At 40.9% G+C, this 26534-nt stretch overlaps 1 protein-coding gene across 2 annotated transcripts in view; it reads right to left on the reverse strand.

Annotated features, from left to right (window-relative positions):
- Window positions 1-2868: 2868 nt before the first annotated feature.
- tent2 (terminal nucleotidyltransferase 2) overlaps window positions 2869-26534 on the reverse strand; it is a 42124-nt gene continuing 18458 nt past the window's right edge. For both annotated transcript variants that reach the window (XM_014174923.3, XM_014174924.3), the window contains 4 exons: window positions 25993-26129; window positions 4663-4754; window positions 4288-4367; window positions 2869-4171 (listed from right to left, as the gene is read on the reverse strand). In XM_014174923.3, coding sequence (XP_014030398.1) covers window positions 4100-4171; window positions 4288-4367; window positions 4663-4754; window positions 25993-26129 — 381 coding nt within the window. In that variant the 3' untranslated portion in view covers window positions 2869-4099. The remainder of the gene's footprint in view (window positions 4172-4287; window positions 4368-4662; window positions 4755-25992; window positions 26130-26534) is intronic.

A 26534-nucleotide genomic window follows, 5' to 3' on the forward strand; every position in this document is an offset into this window, starting at 1 on the left:
AGGACAATGACCCAACACACCTCCAGGCTGTGTAGGAGCTATTTGACCAAGAAGGAGAGTGATGGAGTACTGCATCAGATGATCTAGCCTCCACAATCACCTCACCTCAACCCAATTGAGATGGCTTGGGATGAGTTGGACCGCAGAGTGAAGGAAAAGCAGCCAACAAGTGCTCAGCATACGTGGGAACTCCTTCAAGATGGTTGGAAAAGCATTCCAGGTGAAGCTGGTTGAGAGAATGCCAAGAGTGTGCAAAGCTATTATCAAGGCAAAGGGTGGCTAATATGAAAAATCTCAAATATAAAACATATTTTGATTTGTTTAACAATTTTTTGGTTACTACATGAATTAGTATGTGTTATTTCATAGTTTTGATGTCTTCACTATTATCCTACAATGTAGAAAATAGTAAAAATAAAGAAAAACTCTGGAATGAGTAGGTGTCCAAACTTTTGACTGGTAGTGTCTGCAAAGATAAAGACCACAATCTGGAAGTCAGAGTAAAGGTGTACATAGCTTTAAATGTATGTTAGTCCCTTCCCAATGGCGCTATGGATTAATTCCAGGGATAACACTCCAACGCTCCCAGGTCCGATCCCCGCTTGAGACTATGGCAGAACTGTTTGTACAATAAATTGTCATGTAATTACAATTAATTGCCAGATGTGTTTCTACATGGATTGTTGTACAACTAACTTTGTCAACAGTAAGAGAACACATGAAAGAAACCTCCATGGACTGTTCAAAACTGAATTTGATCATTCTGGGAACATAGAAATAACATTCAATGAACATTGAGGGAATGTTTTGTGCACCCTGATACAAACATTGTAAGAATGTCATCTCAAATGGACAGATTTTCTGTTTTGGGAACCCATCTTGTCATATCCCGCAATGTTCCCACAACCTAAAGAAATGTTTTATGAACTTTTAAATAACATAAAAAATGTGCTGTGGGAACATTCTTGCAAACTAATAGAAACATTGTATAATCATCTGCACAGGTTTTGTGTTTTGGGAACACATCTTTTGTGATGTTCTCACAATGTTCCCACCAGACTGTTCCCACATTCTGGGAACCTTTAAAGAACAGACTAAATGTGTTCTGCAAATGTTCTTGCAATGTCAGGTGAATGTTTTATACAAACATTGTATAATCATCAGCACAACGGGACAGTTTTTGTATTATGAGAACATTTACCGCAACCTAATGAATGTTCTGGGAACTTCCACAGAACCAACTTTGGTTTGCTGGGTGCTCATACATGTCGTCATAGCCTAGAATCCCAAATGCATTTCTTAGTTGTTATTCACACAAAAGCACTTCTGCAGACACTACCTCTACCTATTGTCATAGAGACAACAGAATAATGACAGCAGAATGACAATGTTCCATGATAATAACATTCTAATATGCATTCTACCTAGGATTGGTACTTCGCCCAACAACATTGTCAATGTCATAGATAATCATAGATAAGCTGGAAACATACGGGTGCTGAGGAGCTAATATTAGAGAGCTGACTGGAGGTTCCCGAGATGTGGTCTTGACCAAGGGTTTGACTTTTGATCTTGGGAGGACAGGTCCCCCATGGTATGTAAAGAGCAGAGAAAGTAGAACACAGTTCAGGGAGAACCTTCGGACAGATCATTACAGATCCATGTGCAAGGGCAGACACAGAGGAGAGAAAGAGATGGAGATGAAAAGAAAGCGGGGTGAAGAAAGGGATATTATCATAGCTATGTTATCTGTCAGGGTCTGCTCTTATCTAAGGGGAAAATTCAGACCAGAGTTACTCACGCATAAATGTACTTTATTACCTTTTTATGCACTTTTCTAAGCGTATTCTGACCTTGAACTTAAGCTTGGGGGAAATGCCAGTGCCAGCAAGGTATGCGTTTGGGGTGCAGATCAAATAAAATTATATGATAAGAGCTATTGATAAGAGCTAGGTAATCTGTTTGGATAAGGGGATTGTAAATATAGGCTAAATAACAATTGTTTTAGATCTACTTTTTATGATCGCTGGAGATGAATTGAAGGAAACTGAAAAACATATAAACATCATAGGTATGCCTATTTATGCCCCTTTCCCACAGTGAAGTATGAAATGCTGTGCCATTATGCAGAATTTTAATTGTATTGCCTTATAACTTGCAGGGATTAAATGAATAGCCTATGTTAAATATTATAAGCAACTGTGGGTAGCGACCATAACAACCACATATATTTAACTCCCAATTGAATGTTCGCAGCCTAACTTTATTTCTTTCCACTGTAAGGATGTCATTATGGTTGTGGCTGCGGGTCAAATAATAGTGGATACTATTTAATGAAGGCCAAATACAAATTGTAGTAAAAATAAATAATAATGGACTTCAAACTGTTTCTTTGAACTTGATGCATGCCGCAAGACTTGGTACTTGCCATCAAACAGTTCCATGATCAATGCGGGCAAATAGGGTATATTTATTATATGATACTGTTGCATACTATTCTACATATTATAATTATTTTGTAGGCTACATTACTTCCAACATTACCATTGATGATCTGAATGTGGCAGCTTTCACAATGAATCAAACCACCTTTCTTCATTTGTGCGTAAAGGCAACATTTTTCCATTAAGTAGGATTCATGATTATTCCCTAAACATAAATGTGTAAATCTACCCATGGGTTCTGAAATTGAGGCAAATATGTACACGTTTCAATGGCTTCTATATTCTGAACGCATTCGCCATAGTCTTCATTCAAGTCTTGTGCCGATCAAATTCAAATTAAAGGTACACCATATTTAAAGAGAGTGATTTAGAGAAATTAACAGATTAACGATACTAAACAAAAATATAAACGCAACATGTAAAGTCTTGGTCCCACGTTTTATGAGCTTAAATAAAAGATCACAGACATTTTCCATACACACAAAAAACGTATTTCTCTCAATTTGTGTGCACAAATTTGTTTACATCCCTCTTAGTGAGCATTTCTCCTTTGCCAAGATAATCCATCCACCTGACAGGTGTGGCATATCAATAAAATGATTAAACAGCATGATCATTACATAGGTGCACCTTGTGCTGGGGACAATAAAAGGCCACTCTAAAATGTAGTTTTGTCACACAACACAATGCCACAGATGTCTCTCAAGTTTTGAGAGAGTGTGCAATTGGCATGCTGACAGCAGGAATGTCCACCAGAGCTGTTGCCAGAGAATGAAATGTTAATTTCTCTACCATAAGCCGCCTCCAACATCGTTTTAGAGAATTTGGCAGTACGTCCAACCGGCCTCACAACCGCAGACCCTGTGTAACCACGCCAGCCCAGGACCTCCACATTCGGCTTCTTCAGCTGCGGGATCGTCTGAGACCAGCCACCAAGCCAGCTGATGAAATTGAGGATTATTTCTGTCAGTAATAAAGCCCTTTTGTGGGGAAAAACTAATTTTGATTGGCTGGGCCTGGCTCCCAAGTGGGTGGGCCTATGCCCTCCCAGGCCCACCCATGGCTGCACCCCTGCCCAGTCATGTGAAATCCATAGATTAGGGCCAAATTAATTAATTTATATTGACTGATTTCCTTTAAATTAACTGTAACTCAGTAAAATTGAGGCATGTTGCATTTATATTTTTATTCAGTATAACTGAACAAAAACTCCCTGATCAAATTGGTATGTTTTCTGGGGTTGAATTCCATTTATTTAGTGCGCGCAAGAGACCCCCCCCCCCCCAACCTCGTTACATGCCTGAAGTCTGAATACCAACTACTGAGAAGTGCGTAGGAAAGGCGTGCGTAAGAAAGGCGTACATTTACTAAGTCTGAATCGGCCCCTATGCGAGGCAGCAGCAATACTTCAGGTCACACACACACTTTAGCAGCAATCTCATGTATCCTCTTGAAATATCAGAGGTTATACTTTCTTTTATTTCTCCTCTGTGTCCGTAACATTGGCAGGTGAGTCAGGAGAACGTGAAGAGTCTGAATGGTAGGGCTTTGGCATGCTGAGGAGGGAGACGGAGACTGTACAACCCAGTAGACAGGCCCAGGACAGACCAGGCAGATTTCCTTTGTACAGCTGAGTCACTCACAGTTCCTCCTCCTCATCTCTGGATGGTGTTTCTGATTGGGAGGATGAAGTTGAGATCCTTTCTCAGCTGGAGCATCTGCCACGACTAGAGAGAGTGAGAGGGGTGGGGTTAGATTTGGGATGCCCCAGGCTCTCAAATAGAAATTGTGGATTTACAATGGGGAAGGAAAACAACCACAGTGAAACGTTCCCTAAGTCTACCTCAGCGAACTGTGCTTTGATGGCATCAAACTTGACCTTCTCATGGACTGCCCTGGCTGTGTTGGTGCCATCAAATGGCTCTGAGAGAGCCACATTGGAGAGACAACATTTCAGTTGGGACAGATACCACATTAAAACATTGACACTGATTTAGCAAGAACCAGATGTATTGCACCAGCATGTATTGCAGAATCATGTTTTGTAGCATAAGCCTCTAGCCCCTAGGTGTCAATATAAGAAGATGATCTAAAAGGGGAGACATTACATCATGGTAATAACAGTTTTTATACAGTCACTACACAACTGTGTGGGAGGCAGCTCGGTGTCAGTGTCATGGTTAGAAGTGATTGACTAGTTAGGTCTGGTCTGGCCTACCTTCCACACAGATGAACTTGTCTCTCCACTCTAGACTATTTGACTTGGGCAGAGCCTTAGCCTCTCGCACCGAGATCACCTGTTTATCCCACCTGAAACAGAGGAGAGGGAGTGTGTTGTGAGCATGAGTAGACATCTCTGTGTGTATGTGTGTTCTGTGTGGCATGGTACTGTAGGCATAAACTTCAGAGCTCAGTCAGAGTTTCTTGGAGTGTCCAGCAACGCTGCCAAAAGGTTGAAGGTCAGTTTCCACCTGTTGCAGTCCCTCAGACAGCAACATGACACCAGAGAGAGAGGGGGAGTGGGAGGAGAGAAGAGAGTACATACCAGCTGTGACAGCAGTAAATGACGATAGTTTCTGATCGAAACTCCATATTTGGTGAGTAACAAACGTAATTTGACATTATTAAGCTTGAAAAGCTGGTGAACGGCAGGTTGAATGGCTGCTTCCTGGGCTTAAAGGAGATTCACCATAACAACGTCTACTGTAAGGCCAGATTCTGGTTCAGATGAGCACCAACTGTCATTATATGCAGATGTTGTGTTATTGTATGCGAGTGATCCAATAAATTATATTCTGGCCTTGTTCAAATGTTTAACACTAAAACAGCCATAGGCCAACGGCCACTGACATTTGATTCTGTAAGTATTTTTTTTACTTTTTTGGGGTGGCCCCCCAAAAAAACAGTGCCCTGCTCCTTCCCTTACTTTTCCTAAATGTTTGTATTTTACATTGTGATTTCAAAATTCGGTGAAATATGCAAACAAAAAAGTATTTAGAGCCTTTTTACCAGTTTTTTTCCACACCTATTCCCAACTTAACCCGCCAAGTTAATGTGCTGTAGGACGTTGGTACCCAGCCAGGCGCTAATGCGTCTCTCTCCTCACTGAATGAATGACAAATGGATGAATGGGCGATAATTGTGCATCTTACTTCACAATTGAACTTAAAAATTAGGCCTAACTGAATGATAAGAAGGATGAAGAGGTTGATTTAATTCAGAAAGACAATAGTGTAATGATGAAGTTGTGTTATGCCTATTTATCAGCAGCAAATAATTTGACCGCACCTTGCAGGTTGATTGACGTTTTACTTTGTAAAAAATAAGCCGTTACGGGACTGTTTAATTTACTGTAACTCTACTACTAATCAAATGTATTGTAAGGAAAACTAAAACATGCTACGTGTTGCAGTAGGCCTTTAGAATAATGCTAAACATATCATTGACTCTATCTAGGTTGATGAGCGGGAAACAAACGATGCCAGTCAGCCTGCACAGCCGGTCCATAGAAATAACACCATAAACTATACCGAAACTAATTTCACACATAAGAGTTAGACTATAGACAAGATTACATAATTTGATGAGTGACAATTCTTAGACCTATCAGTTATCAAATTGTATATAGAAAAGATGGGTGCACCTTGTAATTGACAGATGCAGGGAAAGGAGCATTACTTTATCAAATCCTCCTTCAGAGTCACATGCAGGTAATTTTTTTTTAGATTTCTATATAGTATCAGAAAGTGCATATTCTGCAGATTCTATGACATTTACCTTTGTCAAATAGTGCGCTCTGTTTCCAAATTTCACTTTTTCCAAGAATATCCGTGTCATTGCAGTCAGCACATGACCACTGGCTACTAAGCAAAAACGAGTAACATAATAAACTTAAAATATGCTATTCTGTCGTCAATAGATGAATGGGCGATAGAAACCAGATGGAAACTGATAATGGTGCATGTGACTACAATGAACTGAATGATGAGGATGATGAAGAGGATGAAGAGGGGGATTGAATTGATCTGAATTGAATCTAGAACAATAGTGTAATGATGATGAAGAATTGTGGGCGGTCTAATTATTTTATTACGAAAGGCTGGAAATTGTATATAATTTCACCTCGGAGAGTCAAATCAGACACTGAATACAACACACAATGTGTGTAGCGCATATTGGAAAGACGAACAAAACGAATGGACGCACTGACAGCATTGCAAATGCTGCAGAATTTAGATGAGTTGGAGTCTGTTGCTGTTACTCCCATCCCTATTGCAGAATGCAGCCTTTTGACAGCATGTACTAAAGTCGATTTAATCCACACTTGCATTAGTCCCCTCGTTTGGTGATTGGGATTTAGGCTGTGACAACGAAAAGGCAGCAGACCGACCTACAGATTTGTAACTATGAAAATCCTTTTGTCAGATTGCGAACCCAAAAGTGTAAATTAGAAAAATAATTTGGTTAGGGTGTAGGGTCGTCTTGTCTTCAGACGATATTATTTTGCATTTACTTTATTTACCTGATCAGTGGAACAATTCTTATTCTTAACAATGAGATAAAATATAGTGTAGTTATATTGCTTGTCAGCAAAAACACTACTTTTATTCCCCACACTTATTTTATTATCCCGATTCTTCCCAATATTGCCGGTGTAATCACATATTTGAAATCTGATATGCCTACTTGTGTCTTAAAATGAATTATATGAGACTATGCATTTTTTTGCAGCCATTCATAGACAGTTTTGAATATTGATATTCATTAGATTTTTCTTGAAGGTTTGGTGATTTTGAGAAATGAATTGTTATAACAACAACATTTTCAAGCACCCAGCACTTGTGAAACATAGATCAGGGGTGTCCAACCCTCCTGGAGAGCAAGCAGGATTTTCTTCCATCCCTCTTTTAAAGAGACAGTTCACCCAAATTAGAAAATGTTTGTGTTCTTACCTTGAAAGCAAGGAGACTGCGATCTGATACAACTGTCCACATGAGACCAGGGTTCAATCCCTGCTTCCAACCTTCCCACGATTTTTCCCATTTGCCTGTCTCCCCATTTCGTTACTGTCTGAATAAAGTACCAAACCACCTAAAAAAATATGTACAAATAATATTAGCATACTTTAAATTTCATCCCCCAAAAATCTCAAAGTAACAAAGTTCAAAGCATCCTGAATACACCTGACCTGTGTATTTTTTGGAGAGAAGAAATCCACCCTGCTCATAGGCCTAAGCCATGTCAAAATTCGTAAAATCACAGGAAATCAGCTTTAAAAACAGTAACATTTTCCTGGAGGAGGACACCCAGATCCCCCTGCTAGAGGATGTGCCAATGAAATTCACATAGCAAATCTCCCTCTAAGCTTTCTTCAAAAGTTGGCAGCCCTGTATTTGGCAACTTCTCTTCTCCAATTAACTAGCTAATTGTTTGGATTTAAATACCAGCCTAGCTAGATCTTCCTAGATCATCATCTCATGTATTTTCAATGCATCTCATCTACCATCTACTGGACCAAAGGCAGGACCACAATATTCATAAATGGCAGCAATATTTATAAGGATTCCTCAGAAGTTTTGCACAGATTAAAACAACCCTGTGTAAGGAGTTTAAGAACAGCCTCTTTCAATACGGGATCCTACAAAAAAAAATGCAGAAGGCGAGGACGATGAGGTGGTAACCTCCAACCTGCCAGTTACTGACTCTGTGGCTCAACACAAAACTGCCTTGGCTTCCATACTGGATGAAGTTTCTCCTTTGAAAACCCGCCTGGTGTCTTTCTCCAAATATTCTCCCTGGTACACTGAGGAGCTACGCTGTCTCAAAGCAACTGGCCGTCATCTAGAATGATGTATGCGATGTATGCGCAACATCAGAAAAAGACTACAAACAGGCCTTAAATGCAGCTCGGACATCTTACTACTCCCAACTGATCAGCAATGGCAACTTCCGGGTGCTGTTCTCTACTGTAATCAAGCTCCTCCAACCTGTAAACAACTGTGAACAACTGCTACAACTGCTACCTCAGCCTCCCCAAAATGGTGCAATCAACACCTTTGCTTCTTTCAAAGCAAAATTGAAAACATCAATAATACCATCCTATCATCTCCAGCCCTTGTAGTTGATCTACCCAGTCCTATGATCCCTGAGTCAAGGTTCTCCACCTTCACCACAGTCACTGCAGCTGATGTAACCAAGCTGGTTAGGAGAATGAGGCCCACCACTTTCTCACTTGACTCTATCCTCACCTCCTTTCAGAAGACCTGCTTACATGCTCTGGAACCTTTCTTCACGGAAATCATCAACATTTCCCTTACAACTGGATATGTCCCTCCTCAGCTCAAACTGACAGCAGTCACACCAGTACTTAAAAAGCCTGGATCTGACCCTGACAACCTCCAGAACTACAGGCCTATCTCCAACCTGCCCTTCCTGAGTAAGCTACTCAAACGTGCTGTGTCTAGCCAATTCAAAACACCATATGGCCACTCACAACCTGCTTAAGCCCTTCCAGTCAGCTTCAGAGCTAGACACAGCACAGACAGTGCCTTGGTAAGGGTCACCAATGAGCTCCTCATGAATGCTGACTCTGGGGCTGCCAGCATCCTCCTACTGCTGGACCTCAGTGCAGCATTTGACACTGTCAACCAGGCCATTCTGCTGGACAGCATGGAGAAGCACCTGGGCCTGTCAGACACTGATCACTCCATGTTTGTAGCCCTCGGCCCTAGTAGGTCAGACACAGTGGTGGTCTACCAGGGGGTCCCTCAAGGCTCGGTCATAGTGCCACTACTGTTTTGTATCTACATGCTGCCACTGGGAAATATCTTGAGAAAACACAGACTGGGCTTTCACTTTTATGCTGATGACACACAGCAAAAATAGAGAGGTCACCCTAACTGGCATTCGAACCATCATTAAAGAAAAATTTCACCGCTGCTCTATTTCACTACGTATGTCCATTAATATGTCATTAACATACAGTATCATATGCATTATAAAAGTTTAGAATTTTATCACTACACACAAATACAAGTAGAAACGGGCCAGCTACATTTCCTGGATGTAAGCAAACCACAATATCCAGAATTCATAGCAATTTCAGGACATGGAGAACCTCCTCGTGGAGGTGTATCCAACTGATGTGATAAATATCAAAATGCCTTTGCTTGTATCCAAAACTTTCAGCCAGAGGATTTCGAAACGTAACTGAAGTCATAACTGATGGAGTTGCAATGTCGCCGAATGTTGAAAAGTGATGCTATTCCATCGATTTTCCCCTTCACTTCAAAGCGGAAGGCATCCGATCAGCCAACATCAGCGTAGCAGAAAAGTAGTCAAGCTGAGGTAATGTAGCTAACGTTACCTAGCTAACTACATGTGTTTATCAAAACCAGAATCTAGCTAGCTTTCATAATACGCTGGCTAGACATTCCAAAACATATCAATGTAATTAGCCAGCTGCTATCTGGCGATGTGATTAGTAACTTTGCAAGCTAACGTTAGCTTCGTTAGGTTACGTTAGCTAGCTAACTAACTACCGCAGAGGCTAACATGACTAATGTTATGTGTTCTATTTAGAGTCCAATCCCATCAACATCGGCAGCAGCATCAAAATCAAGCTCAGCACCAGGAACTAGTGTAAGTCACCTTCTAAAATCAACAAAATCTTTCCACGATGAGTAAATAAATATACTGGTACTAGGCATAAACACGGTCTGTGTCTTGTCATAGTTGGTGTGTTTACAAGTAGGCTACAACTTCTACTGTAGTTATCTGTATTATTGAGGCTTAGTTGATTGTTCATGCAAGGCTTGAAGTCTAAATTAGGGGGAAAAATGGTATCATTAAGGAGGGGATGGTCTGGGTGACTGACTGGTGTCTGTTGGGGGTGGGTATTGTGTGACGGTTAGTATGCATGATCTATTGACATGAGGGGGGTGGGTGGATATAGTACCTTGTTTGAATGTGTATTGATGGGGACAAAGTAGTAAAATGTTGGCTTATCACTGACTACTGTGTGTCCTACAGACTAATCCTAATGTTGATGACGATGACCTTGACACGAGCTTTAGTAGTGCAGAGCCTGTAGACCCACTGGATGAAAGCTTTCAGCCTGGAAAAATCTCAAGCTCAACATCATCGGACTTTGAAACAAGCCAGGACAGCCAAAGGTATTTATGAAAGCACAATAACCTTGAGAAAGCAATCACTAATACACTAAACTGTCTACAAGACAAGTGATCCTCAAACTTTTCACACCCTTGCAGTCAGTTCTTTGGCATGGAGGGGTTGTCAGCATACTCTTCTACCCTATTCACTATTGTTGGCAGTGTTCGTCTACTCAACAGCACAACTGTAGGTGCTCATACAAAAATACACAAGTCAAGACCCCCTCAAACTTTTCACATCTTTACTAATAGCCCATCTCAAAGCCCCATTATTGACTGAGTAAAAAAACACATACCAGTCTACTGTACCCCTTTTTGTTTACAGATGAACATGGTTTATTGTATGGTTACACATCTTCATGATCAGTCTTCATGTATTTCCAGGAATGTTGAATGTCCATATTCAGTTAGACTGATGTTGTAGTATAATATAGACTACTTAGTATGCTCACAACTGTGGTATACACAGTGTACAAACATTAAGAACACCTGCTCTTTCCCATGACATAGACTGACCAGGTGAAAGCTATAATCCCTTATTGAGGTCACTTGTTAAATCCACTTCAAATCAGTGTAGATGAAAGGGAGGAGTCAGGTTAAAGAAGGATTTTTAAGCCTTGAGACAATTGAGACATGGATTGTGTATGTGTGCCATTCTGAGGCTATGGCAAGACAAAAGATTTAAAGTGCCTTTGAATGGGGTATGGTAGGTCGTTTTTGCTGGGTTTTTCATGCTCAACAATTTGCAATGTGTATCAAGAACGGTCCATCACCCAAAGTACATCCAGCCAACTTGACAACTGTGGGAAGTGTAGGGCCCCACAGTGGAGGTGTCATAAAACCTAGCGGTCAAACAGGGAAATGGTTCCAATTGTTTTTCAACCATCCATAGGGAATTTTAGAAACACTTCAAATAAAGGCTTTTTCGTGTAGGCTTACCCTAGCGTGATGTTTTGATAACTATGTAAATCTCTCTCGGCAAAGGTGACTTTTATCAATATATACGGCTATTTACTCTCAGATTTGAAAAGGAAAATTAGCATCGAAGTATACATCATGCAAGACTACAAATCCCTGTAAACTCCTGCACGTCATCTCTATCTGACACCTTTGCTAACAGGTATTGTTTAAATTCAAAACTTGCACAAGACAGTTCAAAAAAATTGTCAATTTAAAGAAATGTAGCCAATTTATTCATTACAAATTTGAGCTAACATTAGATAGTTAATCCAGAGATTCTTACCTTTGCCTCGATTCAGCAATCTTGTCCAGATCATCATGGCATTTGTAGTGCTTTATGATAGTCACATTAGCAGCTAATTAGCATTTATTTTTGGGGTGTGGTAAATACAGGCGAATATACTGATAGAAGTCACCTTGTCCTAGAGAGATTTACACGGTTATCAAAACATCACGGAAGGGTAAGCCTACACAAAACACAGCCCTTATTTTAAGTGTTTCTAAAATCCCCTATGGGAAAAATGAATGGTGGAAAAACTATTGGCTAGGTTTTATGGGTCACACTGTGGTATTCTGTTGGAGTCAACATGGGCCAGCATCCCTGTGGAATGCTTTCAACACCCTGTAGAGTCCATTTCTGAGGGCAAAAGGGGGGGGGGGGGGGGGGGTATTGCTAGCTGTTGTACATATGAATATAACAGTGTTTTATATCAGCTTTTTTTCTTAAACAAGATTCCAGCTGCATCAGAAAGCAATAAAGTGTTGACTTCAACTTCTGGATCAATTCATTGTGATATTCATGAAACGTGTTTGGACAAACTAGCTTCAATCTTACTGCTAAAACAAATGATGCAGGGAGTTGGTGTGTCATTTCAACTTACATTTGTTGGCAAGTAAACTTGCTTCAATAAAACAATAGATTAGTCTGTCTAACCACGAGTAAAGTCACACCATAGTTTAAAAAAAATCACGACAGCTGTGATGGAAAGAGGAAGTTTCAGTACAATTTTATAAATGCCTACAGATAATTTGTTAATTTGACATGGTGGGATCTTTTTTGTCTGTAAAATGTATTATGAGAGAAATGGCGGTGGAAATGCCTTTATGCGCAAATACTAATATAATAACCATCAAAGCAAACTTGGAGTCTCGTGATGATATGGTGTGTGATCCTTCCACTACGACTTGGGAAACCATGCAGTTTATTAGGCTACAGATGACATAAGTTGTGATGAACTTCACAGGGTGTTGAAAGTGCACACTATGTGCTTGATGCTCCTTTCAAATAAATATCAAGGGTCTTATTCTGGTGACATGATAATCAATGCTTGACTGCCATTTGACAAATATTCTCGCTCTTATTCATAATAATATCATAATGTAGACTAACCTACCTGCACTGTATCTGCGAGCTGTTGGCTATAGTGAATGTTCCAAGACCAGTGTAGGCACATTTGCTATATTTTTGGGACAAAACATAGACAACTAATCTGTAGAGTTGAAAATGCGATGGAAACACATTGAACTTTAGATTTTTATTCAGTACATGAAAACTATAGCGGAAAATTTTATTTTGTGTGCACTACAGCATCATGCACTGATTTTTCTCGGCAACAAGTCAGTTTGGTAGAAATACACCACTGGAGGGAAAAACCTTTATGCAGATTTGTTTAGATTTGCATGAAAATCTGTCGCCAATTGGATGGAAACGTAGCTAATATAGCAAATAAGTAGACATGGCTAGTATTTTTGTGAGTTGTAATAGCATTGTCAGAGTTGTAATTACATTTACGTCATTTAGCAGACGCTCTTATCCAGAGCGACTTACAGTAGTGAATGCATACATTTCATACATTTTTTCTCCATACTGGTCCCCCGTGGGAATCGAACCCACAACCCTGGCGTTGCAAACACGTTGCAAACACCATGCTCTACCAACTGAGCCACACGGGACCAAGACAAAGTTTATTTGCTCAGGAGACCGAGGTGAGTTTACACAGCAGTATCCAGGAACAGTTACTGTATAGCAATGTATGTCATATACAGTGCCTTCAGAAAGTATTCAAACCACTTGACTTTTTCCACATTATGTTGTGTTACAGCCTGAATTTTTTTGTCACTGGCCTACACACAATACCCCATAATGTTAAAGTGGAATAATGTTTTTTGAAATTTTTACAAATTATTTACAAATGAGCTAAAATGTCTTGAGTCAATAAGTATTCAACCCCTTTGTTATGGCAAGCCTAAATACGTTTGGGAGTAAACATTTGCTTAACAAGTCACATAATAAGTTGCATAGACTCACTCTGTGTGCAATAATAGTGTTCAACATGATTTTTGAATAGCTACCTCATCTCTGTACCCCACACATACAATTATCTGTTAGGTCCCTCAGTCGAGCAGCGAATATCAAACAAAAAAAACAGCAAGGTATTCCAATGCCTCGCAAAGAAGGGCACCTAGAGTAAAAATAAAAAAGCAGACATTGAATATCACTTTGAGCATGGTGAAGTTATTATTTACACTTTGGATGGTGTATCAATAGACCCAGTCACTACAAAGATACAGGCGTCCTTCCAAACTCAGTTGCCTGAGAGGAAGGAAACCGCTTCAGGATTTCACCTTGAGGCCCAATAGTGACTTTAACCTTGTCCCATCGTGACCTTGTCCCATCGCGCTCTAGCGACTCCTTGTGGCGGGTCGGACGCCTACAAGCTGACTTCGGTTGCCAGCTGTACGGTGTTTCCTCCGACACATTGGTGCGGCTGGCTTCCGGATTAAGAGAGCAGCGTGTCAAGAAACAGAGCGGCTTGGCAGGGTCGTGTTTCGGTGGACGCATGGCTCTCGACCTTCGTCTCTCATGAGTCCGTAGGGGAGTTGAAGCGATGGGACAAGACTGTAACTTCCAATTGGATATCACAAAATTGGGGCGAAAAAAGGGGTAAAAGTTCAAATATATAAAAATATGTTTTATATCCAATACAACTGAGTACCGCTCTCCATATTTTTAAGCATAGTAGTGGCTGCATCATGTTATGCTTGTAATCGTTAAGGATTGGGGATAAAAAAAGAAACAGAATGGCGCTAAACACAGGCAAAATCCTAGAGGAAAACCTGGTTTAGCCTGCTTTCTACCAGACAATGGGAGATTAATTCACCTTTCAGCAGGACAATAACCTAAACCACAAGGCAAAATCTACACTGGAGTTGGTTACCAAAAGACAGTGAATGTTCCTGAGTAGTTTTCACTTAAATCTACTTGAACATTTATGGCAAGACCTGAAAACGGTTGTCTAGCAATGATCAACAACCAATTTGACCGAACTTGAAGAAATTTTAAAAGAATAATGGGCAAACGTCGCGTGTGGAAAGCTCTTTGAGACTTATCCGGACAGACTCACAACTGTAATAGCTGCTCAAGGTGCTTCTACAAAGTATTGACTCAAGGGTGTGAATACTTACACTACATATACAAAAGTATGTGGACACCCCTTTAAATTAGTGGATTCGGCGATTTCAGCCACACCGTTGCCGACAGGAGTATAAAATCGAGCACAGAGCCATGCAATCTCGATACACAAACATTGGCAGTATAATGGCCTTACTGACGAGCTCTGACTTTCAATGTGGCCCCGTCATAGAATACTACCTTTCCAACAAGTCAGTTCATCAAATGTTGGCCCTACTAGAGCTGCCCCGGTCAACTGTAAGTGCTATTATTGTGCAGTGGAAACATGTAGGAGCAACAATGGCACAGCTGCGAAGTTGTAGGCCACTACAGGCTCACATAACGTGACCGCCGAGTGCTGAACCGCGTAACGAGTAAAAATCGTCTATCCTCGGTTGCAACTGAGTTCCAAACTGCCTATGAAAGCAACGTCAACACAAGAACTGTTCATCGGGTCTCCATGGCGGAGCAGCCGCACACAAGCCTAAGATCACCATGTGCAATGCCAAGCATCGGCTTGAGTGGTGTAAAGCTCGCCGCCATTGGACTTTGGAGCAGCGGAAATGTGTTCTCTGGAGTGATAAATCATGCATCACCAGGAGATAACTGAAAAAAGTCATGGCTGTGTGCTCGACGGATTAATCTGAGTTTGGCGGATGCCAGGAGCTACCTGCCCCAATGCATAGTGCCAACTGTAAAGTTTGGTGGAGGATGAATAATGGTCAGGGGCTGTTTTTCATGGTTCAGGCTAGGCCCCTTAGTTGCAGTGAAAGGAAATCTTAACGCTACAGCATACAATTCTGTGCTTCCAACTTTGTGGCAACAGTTTGGGGAAGGTATTTCCTGTTTCATCATGACAATGCCCCCGTGCACAAAGATAGGTCCATACAGAAATAATTTGTTAAGATCGGTGTGAAAGAACTTGACTGGCCTGCACACAGCCCTGACCTCAACCTCATCTAACACCTTTGGGATGAATTGGAACGCAGAATGCGAGCCAGGCCTAATCCCCCAACATCGGCAATGATTTTGGAATGAGATGTTCGACGAACAGGTGTCCACTTACTTGTGGTCATGTAGTCTATGTAAATGACATTTCATTTTCAATAAATTTGGAAAAAAAAAACTAGAAACATGTTTACACTTTGTAATTATGGGTTATTGTGTGTAGATGGGTGAATAAAAAAAAAATATTTAACCCATTTTGAATTTAGGCTGGAACACAACAAAATGTGGAATAAGAATAAAAATTACTACTAATGCTTATAATAAATACTACAGTTCTACAAAGGGAATACTAGCATATGGTGCAGTTTGGGTGGTGCAGTGTTAGAAGTCATTTTGATACAAGGGGAGATTGTTGTTATGGGACCCTTCACATCTCCTCTTGCAAGTCATCAACTTCTTAGTAGCCAAGCAGTATTGTCTGTGAGAGAAAGACGAAAACGCTATTAGATATTCATGGGCAATTGTTGTGTAATGTCTGTATTCCTACTGTAGCAGCATGGTGTATATGACACATCCCACAGACACACGTTAGCTAGCTCGCTACAACCCACAGGTATAGTTACTACAAGACTAATATGGGTCATAAAGAGCCAAAGTCATTATTTTACTCTCCGCCATCATCACCAACACATTCCTCCAGTTTTGCTCTAATGAGAGGCACTGAGGCTAACTAGGCTAGTTAGCTAACTCGCTATAATGTTAGACTACAGTACATTTTATGTATAGCAAACACAGCTAACTCGCTAAACGTGGCTAGTTTGGCTTGTAGTGGTACTAGCAAGCCAAGTTATGGCCGAATCGATCACCAAATTGTACTGTACAACACTTCCTTGTGTAAAAAGAGGTTATATTGCTAGCTAGCTAACGACAGCAAAATAACTTACTTGTTTTTAATTTGCCCTACTGAGTCCTGGTTCAGCTGGTCTAGGATGCAGTCACTGCTTGCTGGTCTCACAATTATTTTTCTTTCCGTTTCAACTCCTCTTCAGTGTGTTCCGGCTCAAATAAATAGGCTGTTAGCGTGATTGTGCAAACCGGCAAAACACAAAGGCCAAAATAATTGCTACAAAACATGACTCCATTCATTTTTACATCCTAAGAATTATGTAGGAAGACTGGAAAAACACCCCAAATAGTGTCTTGAAGTTAAGTTTCCATTTAATATGGCTTGGGGGCAGTATTTCGACATCTGGATGAGAAGCGTGCCCAAAGTAAACTGCCTGTTACTCAGGCCCAGAAGCTAGGATATGCATAATTTGTAGATTTGGATAGAAAACACTCTAACGTTTCCAAAAGTGTTAAAATAATGTCTGTGAGTATAACAGAACTGATATGGCAGGCAAAAACCTGAGGAAAATCCATCCAGGAAGTGCGATTTTTTTGATGTGGGTAGTTTTCAATTGAATGCCTATTGAGTATCTAATGGGTTAGGACCCAGATTGCAGTTCCTATGGTTTCCACTAGATGTCAACAGTCTTTAGACATTGTTTCAGGCTTGTTTTCTGAAAAATGAAGAAGAATGAGACCTTTTTGTCAATGGACTGAAGAATCATGCAGTGCTGGTTTGCGCGCGTGACCGAGTGCGCGCCCTTCATTGTTTTTCCTTTCTATTGAATATGCTATTGTCCGGCTGAAATATTATCGATTATTTAGACAACTGACAACCTGAGGATTAATTATAAACATAATTTGACATGTTTCGACGACCTATAACGGTACTATTACGATGTATTCGTCTGCATGTTTTGACCACCTTCGAGCCAGTGGTTAACTGAACAAAACGCGCCAACAAAACGAGGGACTTTATATCGAACAAAAACAAACATTTATTGTGTAGCTGGGACTCTTGTGACTGCAACCAGATGAAGATATTCAAAGGTAAGTGATTAATTTTATCGCTATTTCTGACTTTCGAGACTCCTCAACTTGGTTGGAAAATGTTTGTATGCTTTTGTAAGCGGGGCGCTGTCCTCAGATAATCGCATGGTACTCCATCTGTAAATATAAAAAAAAGCCACAGACAAAGTCAGCAAACTTCCCGCTAGCCATGATTGGCTGAGATAATAAGTGGGCTGGACATGCCGAGAGATGAGTTTGGATTGGTCTGCCATGTAGCACGCTTCTGTCTATTTGAACTGGTCAGTATGTGTAGCTAATCCTGTCTAACGCAACTTTAAAATAAATAAATATATACACTGCTCAAAAAAATAAAGGGAACACTTAAACAACACAATGTAACTCCAAGTCAATCACACTTCTGTGAAATCAAACTGTCCACTTAGGAAGCAACACTGATTGACAATAAATTTCACATGCTGTTGTGCAAATGGAATAGACAACAGGTGGAAATTATAGGCAATTAGCAAGACACCCCCAATAAAGGAGTGGTTCTGCAGGTGGTGACCACAGACCACTTCTCAGTTCCTATGCTTCCTGGCTGATGTTTTGGTCACTTTTGAATGCTGGCGGTGCTTTCACTCTAGTGGTAGCATGAGACGGAGTCTACAACCCACACAAGTGGCTCAGGTAGTGCAGCTCATCCAGGATGGCACATCAATGCGAGCTGTGGCAAGAAGGTTTGCTGTGTCTGTCAGCGTAGTGTCCAGAGCATGGAGGCGCTACCAGGAGACAGGCCAGTACATCAGATGTGGAGGAGGCCGTAGGAGGGCAACAACCCAGCAGCAGGACCGCTACCTCCGCCTTTGTGCAAGGAGGAGCAGGAGAAGCACTGCCAGAGCCCTGCAAAATGATCTCCAGCAGGCCACAAATGTGCATGTGTCTGCTCAAACGGTCAGAAACAGACTCCATGAGGGTGGTATGAGGGCCCGACATCCACAGGTGGGGATTGTGCTTACAGCCCAACACCGTGCAGGACGTTTGGCATTTGCCAGAGAACACCAAGATTGGCAAATTCGCCACTGGTGCCCTGTGCTCTTCACAGATGAAAGCAGGTTCACACTGAGCACATGTGACAGAGTCTGGAGACACCGTGGAGAACGTTCTGCTGCCTGCAACATCCTCCAGCATGACCGGTTTGGTGGTGGGTCAGTCATGGTGTGGGGTGGCATTTCTTTGGGGGGCCGCACAGCCCTCCATGTGCTCGCCAGAGGTAGCCTGACTGCCATTAGGTACCGAGATGAGATCCTCAGACCCCTTGTGAGACCATATGCTGGTGCGGTTGGCCCTGGGTTCCTCCTAATGCAAGACAATGCTAGACCTCATGTGGCTGGAGTGTGTCAGCAGTTCCTGCAAGAGGAAGGCATTGACGCTATGGACTGGCCCGCCCGTTCCCCAGACCTGAATCCAATTGAGCACATCTGGGACATCATGTCTCGCTCCATCCACCAACGCCACGTTGCACCACAGACTGTCCAGGAGTTGGCGGATGCTTTAGTCCAGGTCTGGGAGGAGATCCCTCAGGAGACCATCCGCCACCTCATCAGGAGCATGCCCAGGCATTGTAGGGAGGTCATACAGGCACGTGGAGGCCACACACACTACTGATCCTCATTTTGACTTGTTTTAGGGACATTACATCATTTTTTACATTTTTTACATTTTAGTCATTTAGCAGACGCTCTTATCCAGAGCGACTTACAAATTGGTGCATTCACCTATAATATCCAGTGGAACAACCACTTTACAATAGATCCAACATCAAAGTTGGATCAGCCTGTAGTGTGGTTTTCCACTTTAATTTTGAGTGTGACTCCAAATCCAGACCTCCATGGGTTGATAAATTGGATTTCCATTGATTATTTTTGTGTGATTTTGTTGTCAGCACATTCAACTATGAAAAGAAAAAAGTATTTAATAAGATTATTTAATTCATTCAGATCTAGGATGTGTTATTTTAGCGTTTCCTTAATTTTTTTGAGCAGTATATATTGCGTAGTAGAACTGCATAAGTGTTGCTCTCCACTTCCTGGAGGACCACGTTTTGAAATCAGTGGAATTAGATTATGATAGCAAAGGAGAAGGAGAAAACACCTGTCTCCAGATCTTCAAACTAAGGGCAACCATGGCATCCGTGACAGAGAGGGAGAAGCATCCATAGTCTAGCTAGCTACATTTTCAGATATTACATGTTTCTATTTTTGTCAGAAAGTCATTTTCATTTCAAGTTAAAGTGTACAGTTAGCTAGATATCTAGCTAATGTTAGCTGGCTGGCTCGCTAGCTAATGTTACGTGTATGATCTGTGTAGTAATATTATTTGTATCTCAGAGCCATTTGCTTTGCTAGTTATAGCCTAATGTTAGCTAGCTAACATTGAACCTGGTTGGTTAGCTAGTGCAGATTCATGCAGCATAGTAACATCATGAGTTGGGATTATGGTTCATTGTTTAGCTACATGTCTTAACAAAAGACTCCACTATGCAAGTAACCATTTCAATAGAATGTTAATGATGTCACTGCAACAACTGTTCATAGACGTAGCTGGTAAATTCACTCTGACTATCTACTCCGATTTCAGAGCTCAACACCTGATGAATATGGCCGGTGGTGTCAGTAAACGTTGGCAAAAAAAGTATAAATTGTTGCCAGCATTTGAGTTGCAGTCACTAACGCTCTGGATAACATAAAAACAACCTAACCAGCTCTTCTAGGGTGAGTAAAATGGTCAGTGAGCTGTTCTCTCATTTCTGTCTGGAAGTAGCTAGCAAGCTAGCCAACATTAGCCAGTTTGCTTGGGTGCTTGACTTCTGTTGTTAGGACATAACGCTCGGAACAACCCTTAAAGAGATGGGAGGGGCTAAAGCTTAAGGTGTGAACGATGCTGAATGGGTGTAGACAAGGAGGAGCTCTCCAATAGGTGCACCGAAACATTCAAAAGGCAATTTTCTCAAAAGTGAGATTACAAGTTTATCAACTTTAAAAGCAGAATTACTTAACCATTGTTCCTCAACTGTAGTGTATAATATACAATTTTCGAGCTCTGAGTCTCTACTTTTATCCAATGTAAAAAACACCATTTCAACTTTTGCTACATAAGACCGAATCGAGCCGGCATTGACATTGAAATCCTGGTTCACAGCTACCAAGCTATCCACAACTCTGGACCCAAAAATCTGTCTGATCTTATCCTGACCTCCTGCCCCAAACGCATCCTTCGCTCCTGCAGGTCTATCTCCCTTCAGCAGCCCCACAGCGGACTAAAAACTCTGGGTGACAGGGCTTTCAGTTGTGTGGATCCTCATTACAATCACTGTCAGTCTTTAGCTCAGCTTTTCAGAAAAGCTTTCAAGGACCTACATTATACAGTTGAAGTCGTAAGTTTACATACACCTCAGCCAAATACATTTGAACTCTGTTTTTCACAATTCCTGACATTTAATCCTAGTAAAAATTCCCTGTTTTAGGTCAGTTAGGATCACCACTTTATTTTAAGAATGTGAAATGTCAGAATAATAGTAGAGAGAATGATTTATTTCAGCTTTTATTTCTTTCATCACATTCCCAGTGGGTCAGAAGTTTACATACACTCAATTAGTATTTGGTAGCATTGCATTTAAATTGTTTAACTTGGGTCAAACGTTTGGGTAGCCTTCCACAAGCTTCCCACAATAAGTTGGGTGAATTTTGGCCCATTCCTCCTGATGGAGCTGGTGTAACTGAGTCAGGTATGTAGGCCTCCTTGCTCGCACACACTTTTTCAGTTCTGCCCGCAAATTTTCTATAGGATTGAGGTCAGGGCTTTGTGATGGACACTCCAATACCTTGACTTTGTTGTCTTTAAAACGTTTTGCCACAACTTTGGAAGTATGCTTGGGGTCATTGTCCATTTGGAAGATCTATTTGTGACCAAGCTTTAACTTCCTGACTGATGTCTTGAGATGTTGCTTCAATATATCCACATCATTTTCTTTCCTCATGATGCCATCTATTTTGTGAATTGCACCAGTCCATCCTGCAGCAAAGCACCCCCACAACATGATGCTGCCACCCCCGTGCTTCACAGTTGGGATGGTGTTCTTCAGATTGCAAGCCTCGCCCTTTTTCCTCCAAACACAACGATGGTCATTATGGCCAAACAGTTCTATTTTTGTTTCATCAGACCAGAGGACATTTCTCCGAAAAGTACGATCTTTGTCCCCATGTGCAGTTGCAAACATTAGTCTGGCTTTTTTTAATGGCGGTTTTGGAGCAGTGGTTCCTTGCTGAGCGGCCTTTCAGGTTATGTCGATATAGGTCTTGTTTTACTGTGGATATAGATACGTTTGTACCTGTTTCCTCCAGCATCTTCACACGGTTCTTTGCTGTTCTGGGATTGATTTGCACTTTTCGCACCAAGTACGTTAATCTCTAGGAGACACAATGCGTCTCCTTCTTGAGCGGTATGACGGCTGCGTGGTTCCATGGTGTTTATACTTGCGTACTATTGTTTGTACAGATGAACGTGGTACCGTCAGGCATTTTGAAATTGCTCCCAAGAATGAACCAGACTTGTGGAGGTCTCCAATTTGTTTTGAGTTGTTTTTGATTTTCCCATGATGTCAAGCAAAGAGGCACTGAGTTTGAAGGTAGGCCTTGAAATACATGCACAGGTACACCTCCAATTGACTCAAAACATGTCAATTAGCCTATCAGAAGCTTCTAAAGCCATGACCACATTTTCTGGAATTTTCCAAGCTGTTTAAAAAGGCACAGTCAAATTAGTGTATGGAAACTTCTGAGCCACTGGAATTGTGATACAGTGAATTATAAGTGAAATAATCTGTCTGTAAACAATTGTTGGAAAAATTACTTATGTCATGCACTTTAGATGTCCTAACCGACTTGCCAAAAACTATAGTTTATTAACAAGACATTTGAGTGGTTGAAAATCAAGTTTTAATGACTCCAACCTCGGTGTATGTAAACTTCCGACTCCAACTGTATATACAAAAGTATGTGGACACCCCTTCAACTTAGTGGATTTGGCTATTTTAGTCACACCTGACAGGTGTTTAAATCCGAGCACACAGCCATGCAATCTCCATAAACAAAGATTGTCAGTAGAATGGCCTTACTGAAGAGCTCAGTTAGTTTATGACGGTGCCACGCTGAAAGTAACAGAATGGGACCGCCGAGTTTTGAAGCATGTAAAAATTGTCTGTCCTCGGTTGCAACACTCACTACCGAGTTCCAAACTGCCTCTGGAAGTGCCTGACCTCACTAATGCACTTGTGGCTGAAGTGAAGCAAGTCCACGCAGCAATGTTCCGACATCTAGTAGAAAGCCTTCCCAGAAGAGTGGAGGCTATTATTGTATCAAAGGGGGGGGGGGGGGGCAACTCCATATTAATGCCCATGATTTTGGAATGAGATGTTCGACGAGCAGGTGTCCACACACTTTGGTCATGTAGTGTATGTTTATTCTGTTCTCCTGTCCACCGGATCTGACAACACCTGTAAATGGCTTTGATTGTTGTCTGCTTACAATGTTCTGTGTTTTGGATTGTTTTTATTATCAATTAATACATTTTCTTAAGTGCGATGGATGTGAGAAAAGCGCTTAACAAATTAAATGAATTATTATGACTATTATTAACTAGCTGTCAGTAAGTTATTGTAAAATTCAAAGTAACTTAATAGCCAGTAACTTACTTGCAAATAGCTGCCAGTAACTTACTGTACTTTCACTGAACTTTAATGATTACAAGATAGCTTAACATTAGTTTACAACTACTAAGCATTCTGTGGTGAGCACACCTGGGACATCCTCAACATCTTGGTTGACAACCACTTGACCTTGCTGCCACACCATCAGGTCAGTGGACGTGACAGATCTGCCACAGTAGGTTACTGTGAATTTTACCATAACTACTTGCAGCAAGCGGACAGTAAATTATTGACAAATACAAATTAACTTCCTGGTGACCAACTGCCATTAAGTTACTGGAACTGCAAGAGTTGTACTCTTAACAATGCAGCTCTTGATTGTCACAAGTTCTTACAAAGATTAAACTGGTACAACACTTCCAATAACGGTTGGCACAAATACAACATATTTTAGACCATGCCCCCAAATATGCTAGCGAGCCCCCACCAGCATAATGCCCCCACCTACATTTCAAAGTACAGTCATGATTGTACCAATTAGGTTCCTCTACAGGGGGATTCCTTGTGAGAGGGTTCAAAAAAAATGTACGGTTCTAAATATGTTTTGATTGATTGTAATGGTTTATTTGTTGAAATTGTAATTTTATAATTGTACCTTGCAGTTTTTTTTTTATTCTTGGTGTTTTATTTGGAATGTTCATTTTCTTGATTGTTAAGATGTTTGTACTCAGGGAACCATTGTGAATGAGACCCTGGTCTCCCATTAATAAATACAATTAAAATAAATAAATAGCATTCAATACACTGCTCTATGTTGTACAAATTGTGCCAAAACAAATAGGTCAAAGCCAAAGATATTGATATTAACTTATGTTAGTAAGTTAAGATATGTCATCTGCATCATTTACAATGGGTGCAAATGAACACAGTGGGTAGAACAAGCAAGGAGGTGGGCAGAGTCAAATCTGAGCTAGGGAGAACCTATTGGTGTATTTTAGCATGCATTTGCACATTTCTGTTAGGGAACACCTACTCTGAAGTGCATGTGTGCAAGTCACCCTTGCACTCCTAAACAACACAATTTTTTTAAACTTTGGCAAAGGGTCAAGTCTACAAAACTTTGCACTCTGTTCATAAGTAACATATTATAGTTTCGGAAACAGAAAACTGTATTGAGATTGAATGTTTCTTTAATGAGAAAATGTGCAGAATGTCAGTCAAATTTCATCCTGCTCCATCTTCTCCCACTGCCCGCCACTGGATTTCCGCTCATCACCATATTAGGTGGTGAGAGGAAGTTCCAACCTTAAATGTGTTTACCCTTTCATCATTCTATTCCACATCAGGTAACTGATGCAAGCAGTAGAATCAGATTTAAACAACAGATAAAAATACAACTTATGGAACAGCGGGGACTGTGAAGAGACACACACAAAATATAGACACCCATACGCACACAAGCGCTAGCACATGCACACCACACACACGTACATTGTAATATTGTTGTATTATATTAATAATGTTATATGATGTACTGTTTTATATTTTGTTTTACATGCAATGCAAGTGCTTCACTGTGTTTGGACCCCAGGAAGAGTAGCTGCCTTGGCAGCAGCTAATTCTATGGTAAAGCTAGCTTGCTAGCATTTTCCTTTGAAGCTAACAGGTTAGTCAGCTCCTACCTAGCATAAAACTAACGTAGCAAACATTTAAACATTCATTTGTCAAAATATTGCAAACATACATTGTCATATGGATTCAATTGTAATCATACCATTTCAATATCAAAATGCCTGTGATAAAAAAAAAAAATCTCAGTAATGATGAAGTAGCCTATCATGCTGAGCAATTAGCCAAAATGTAGTTCCCCCCATTTTTAAACAAGTAAATGACCAACGTTGGTTAAATTAATTGAATATCCATTTAGTTCGTTTTTTTCTTCGGTTTTACACAAACTGTGGGACGTTGTAGTTTACAACAGGCAAATATTCAACAAAGTTTAGGACAGAAAACATGGTAATTAACTACAAGGACCACAATCCATTGCGCCTACAGATGCCTGAACTTGCCAAGGCACAGACCACATGCGAGGAAGTGTATTAGCATATAGCTAGCATCTGCTATGGAAATTCGTTAGTACTTATTAGCATCTGCTAGCATTTTTTTTTTTTACAGACGGTTATTGGTCTTTTTTGCACCCCTTGTTCTGCAACGTAAGTAATACCTTATACCCCAGTATGGCACAAGGACGGTAAAAAAAAGGTATGAAAATCTGTTTACCACCCAACCCTACCGGCAACTTTACTTACCTGGCGACATTGCTGTAGTACTTGCAGAGTAAATGTTGAGTTTTTGAGGATTATTTGAAGGCTCTTACCTGAAGACAGTACTAGAGGAATATTTTAGCAGTATTACCTAAAGACGTTTGTGTAGTACTTGAGAAAGCCCAGCAGCAGCTCTCCCAGTGAGGCCTGGTTAGAGGAGGAGTAGGGGGGGATATCTCTAGGACCCTCAGGCACACGGTGGATATCCATGGATGGACTAAAACACTCCTGAAACAACGGGGGTGTATTCATTAGTCACACACTGTTGCAGAACGTTCTGCAGCTAAAACAGGTTCTGCAACGTCAAGCAAAAGATGTTGAGTTCTGTTTAGTTCTTAAACAATGTTTTGTGCGTCACATTGCAGAACATTCGGAATTAAACAGTTTCCTTGCAAAATGTTTTACTACGCTGTGTCTTATTTTTAATGTATTCGCCCCAGGGGTTTAACATGACCTCATCAAACAGGGACAGACCATCATCCTACAGGGACAGATGACATTGGTTGTGTTTCCCTGCTCAGACGTTGCATCAAACAATGGTTTTGTGCCACGTCATCGACCTGATTGCCATAACCTATGATGCAGATACATAAATGATCTATCCAGGCATTGTAAGATCTGGCATGTATTAGC

This window comes from Salmo salar, chromosome 26, assembly GCF_965601325.2.
Source record: "Salmo salar chromosome 26, fSalSal1, whole genome shotgun sequence".
Taxonomy (NCBI): Eukaryota; Metazoa; Chordata; class Actinopteri; order Salmoniformes; family Salmonidae; genus Salmo; species Salmo salar.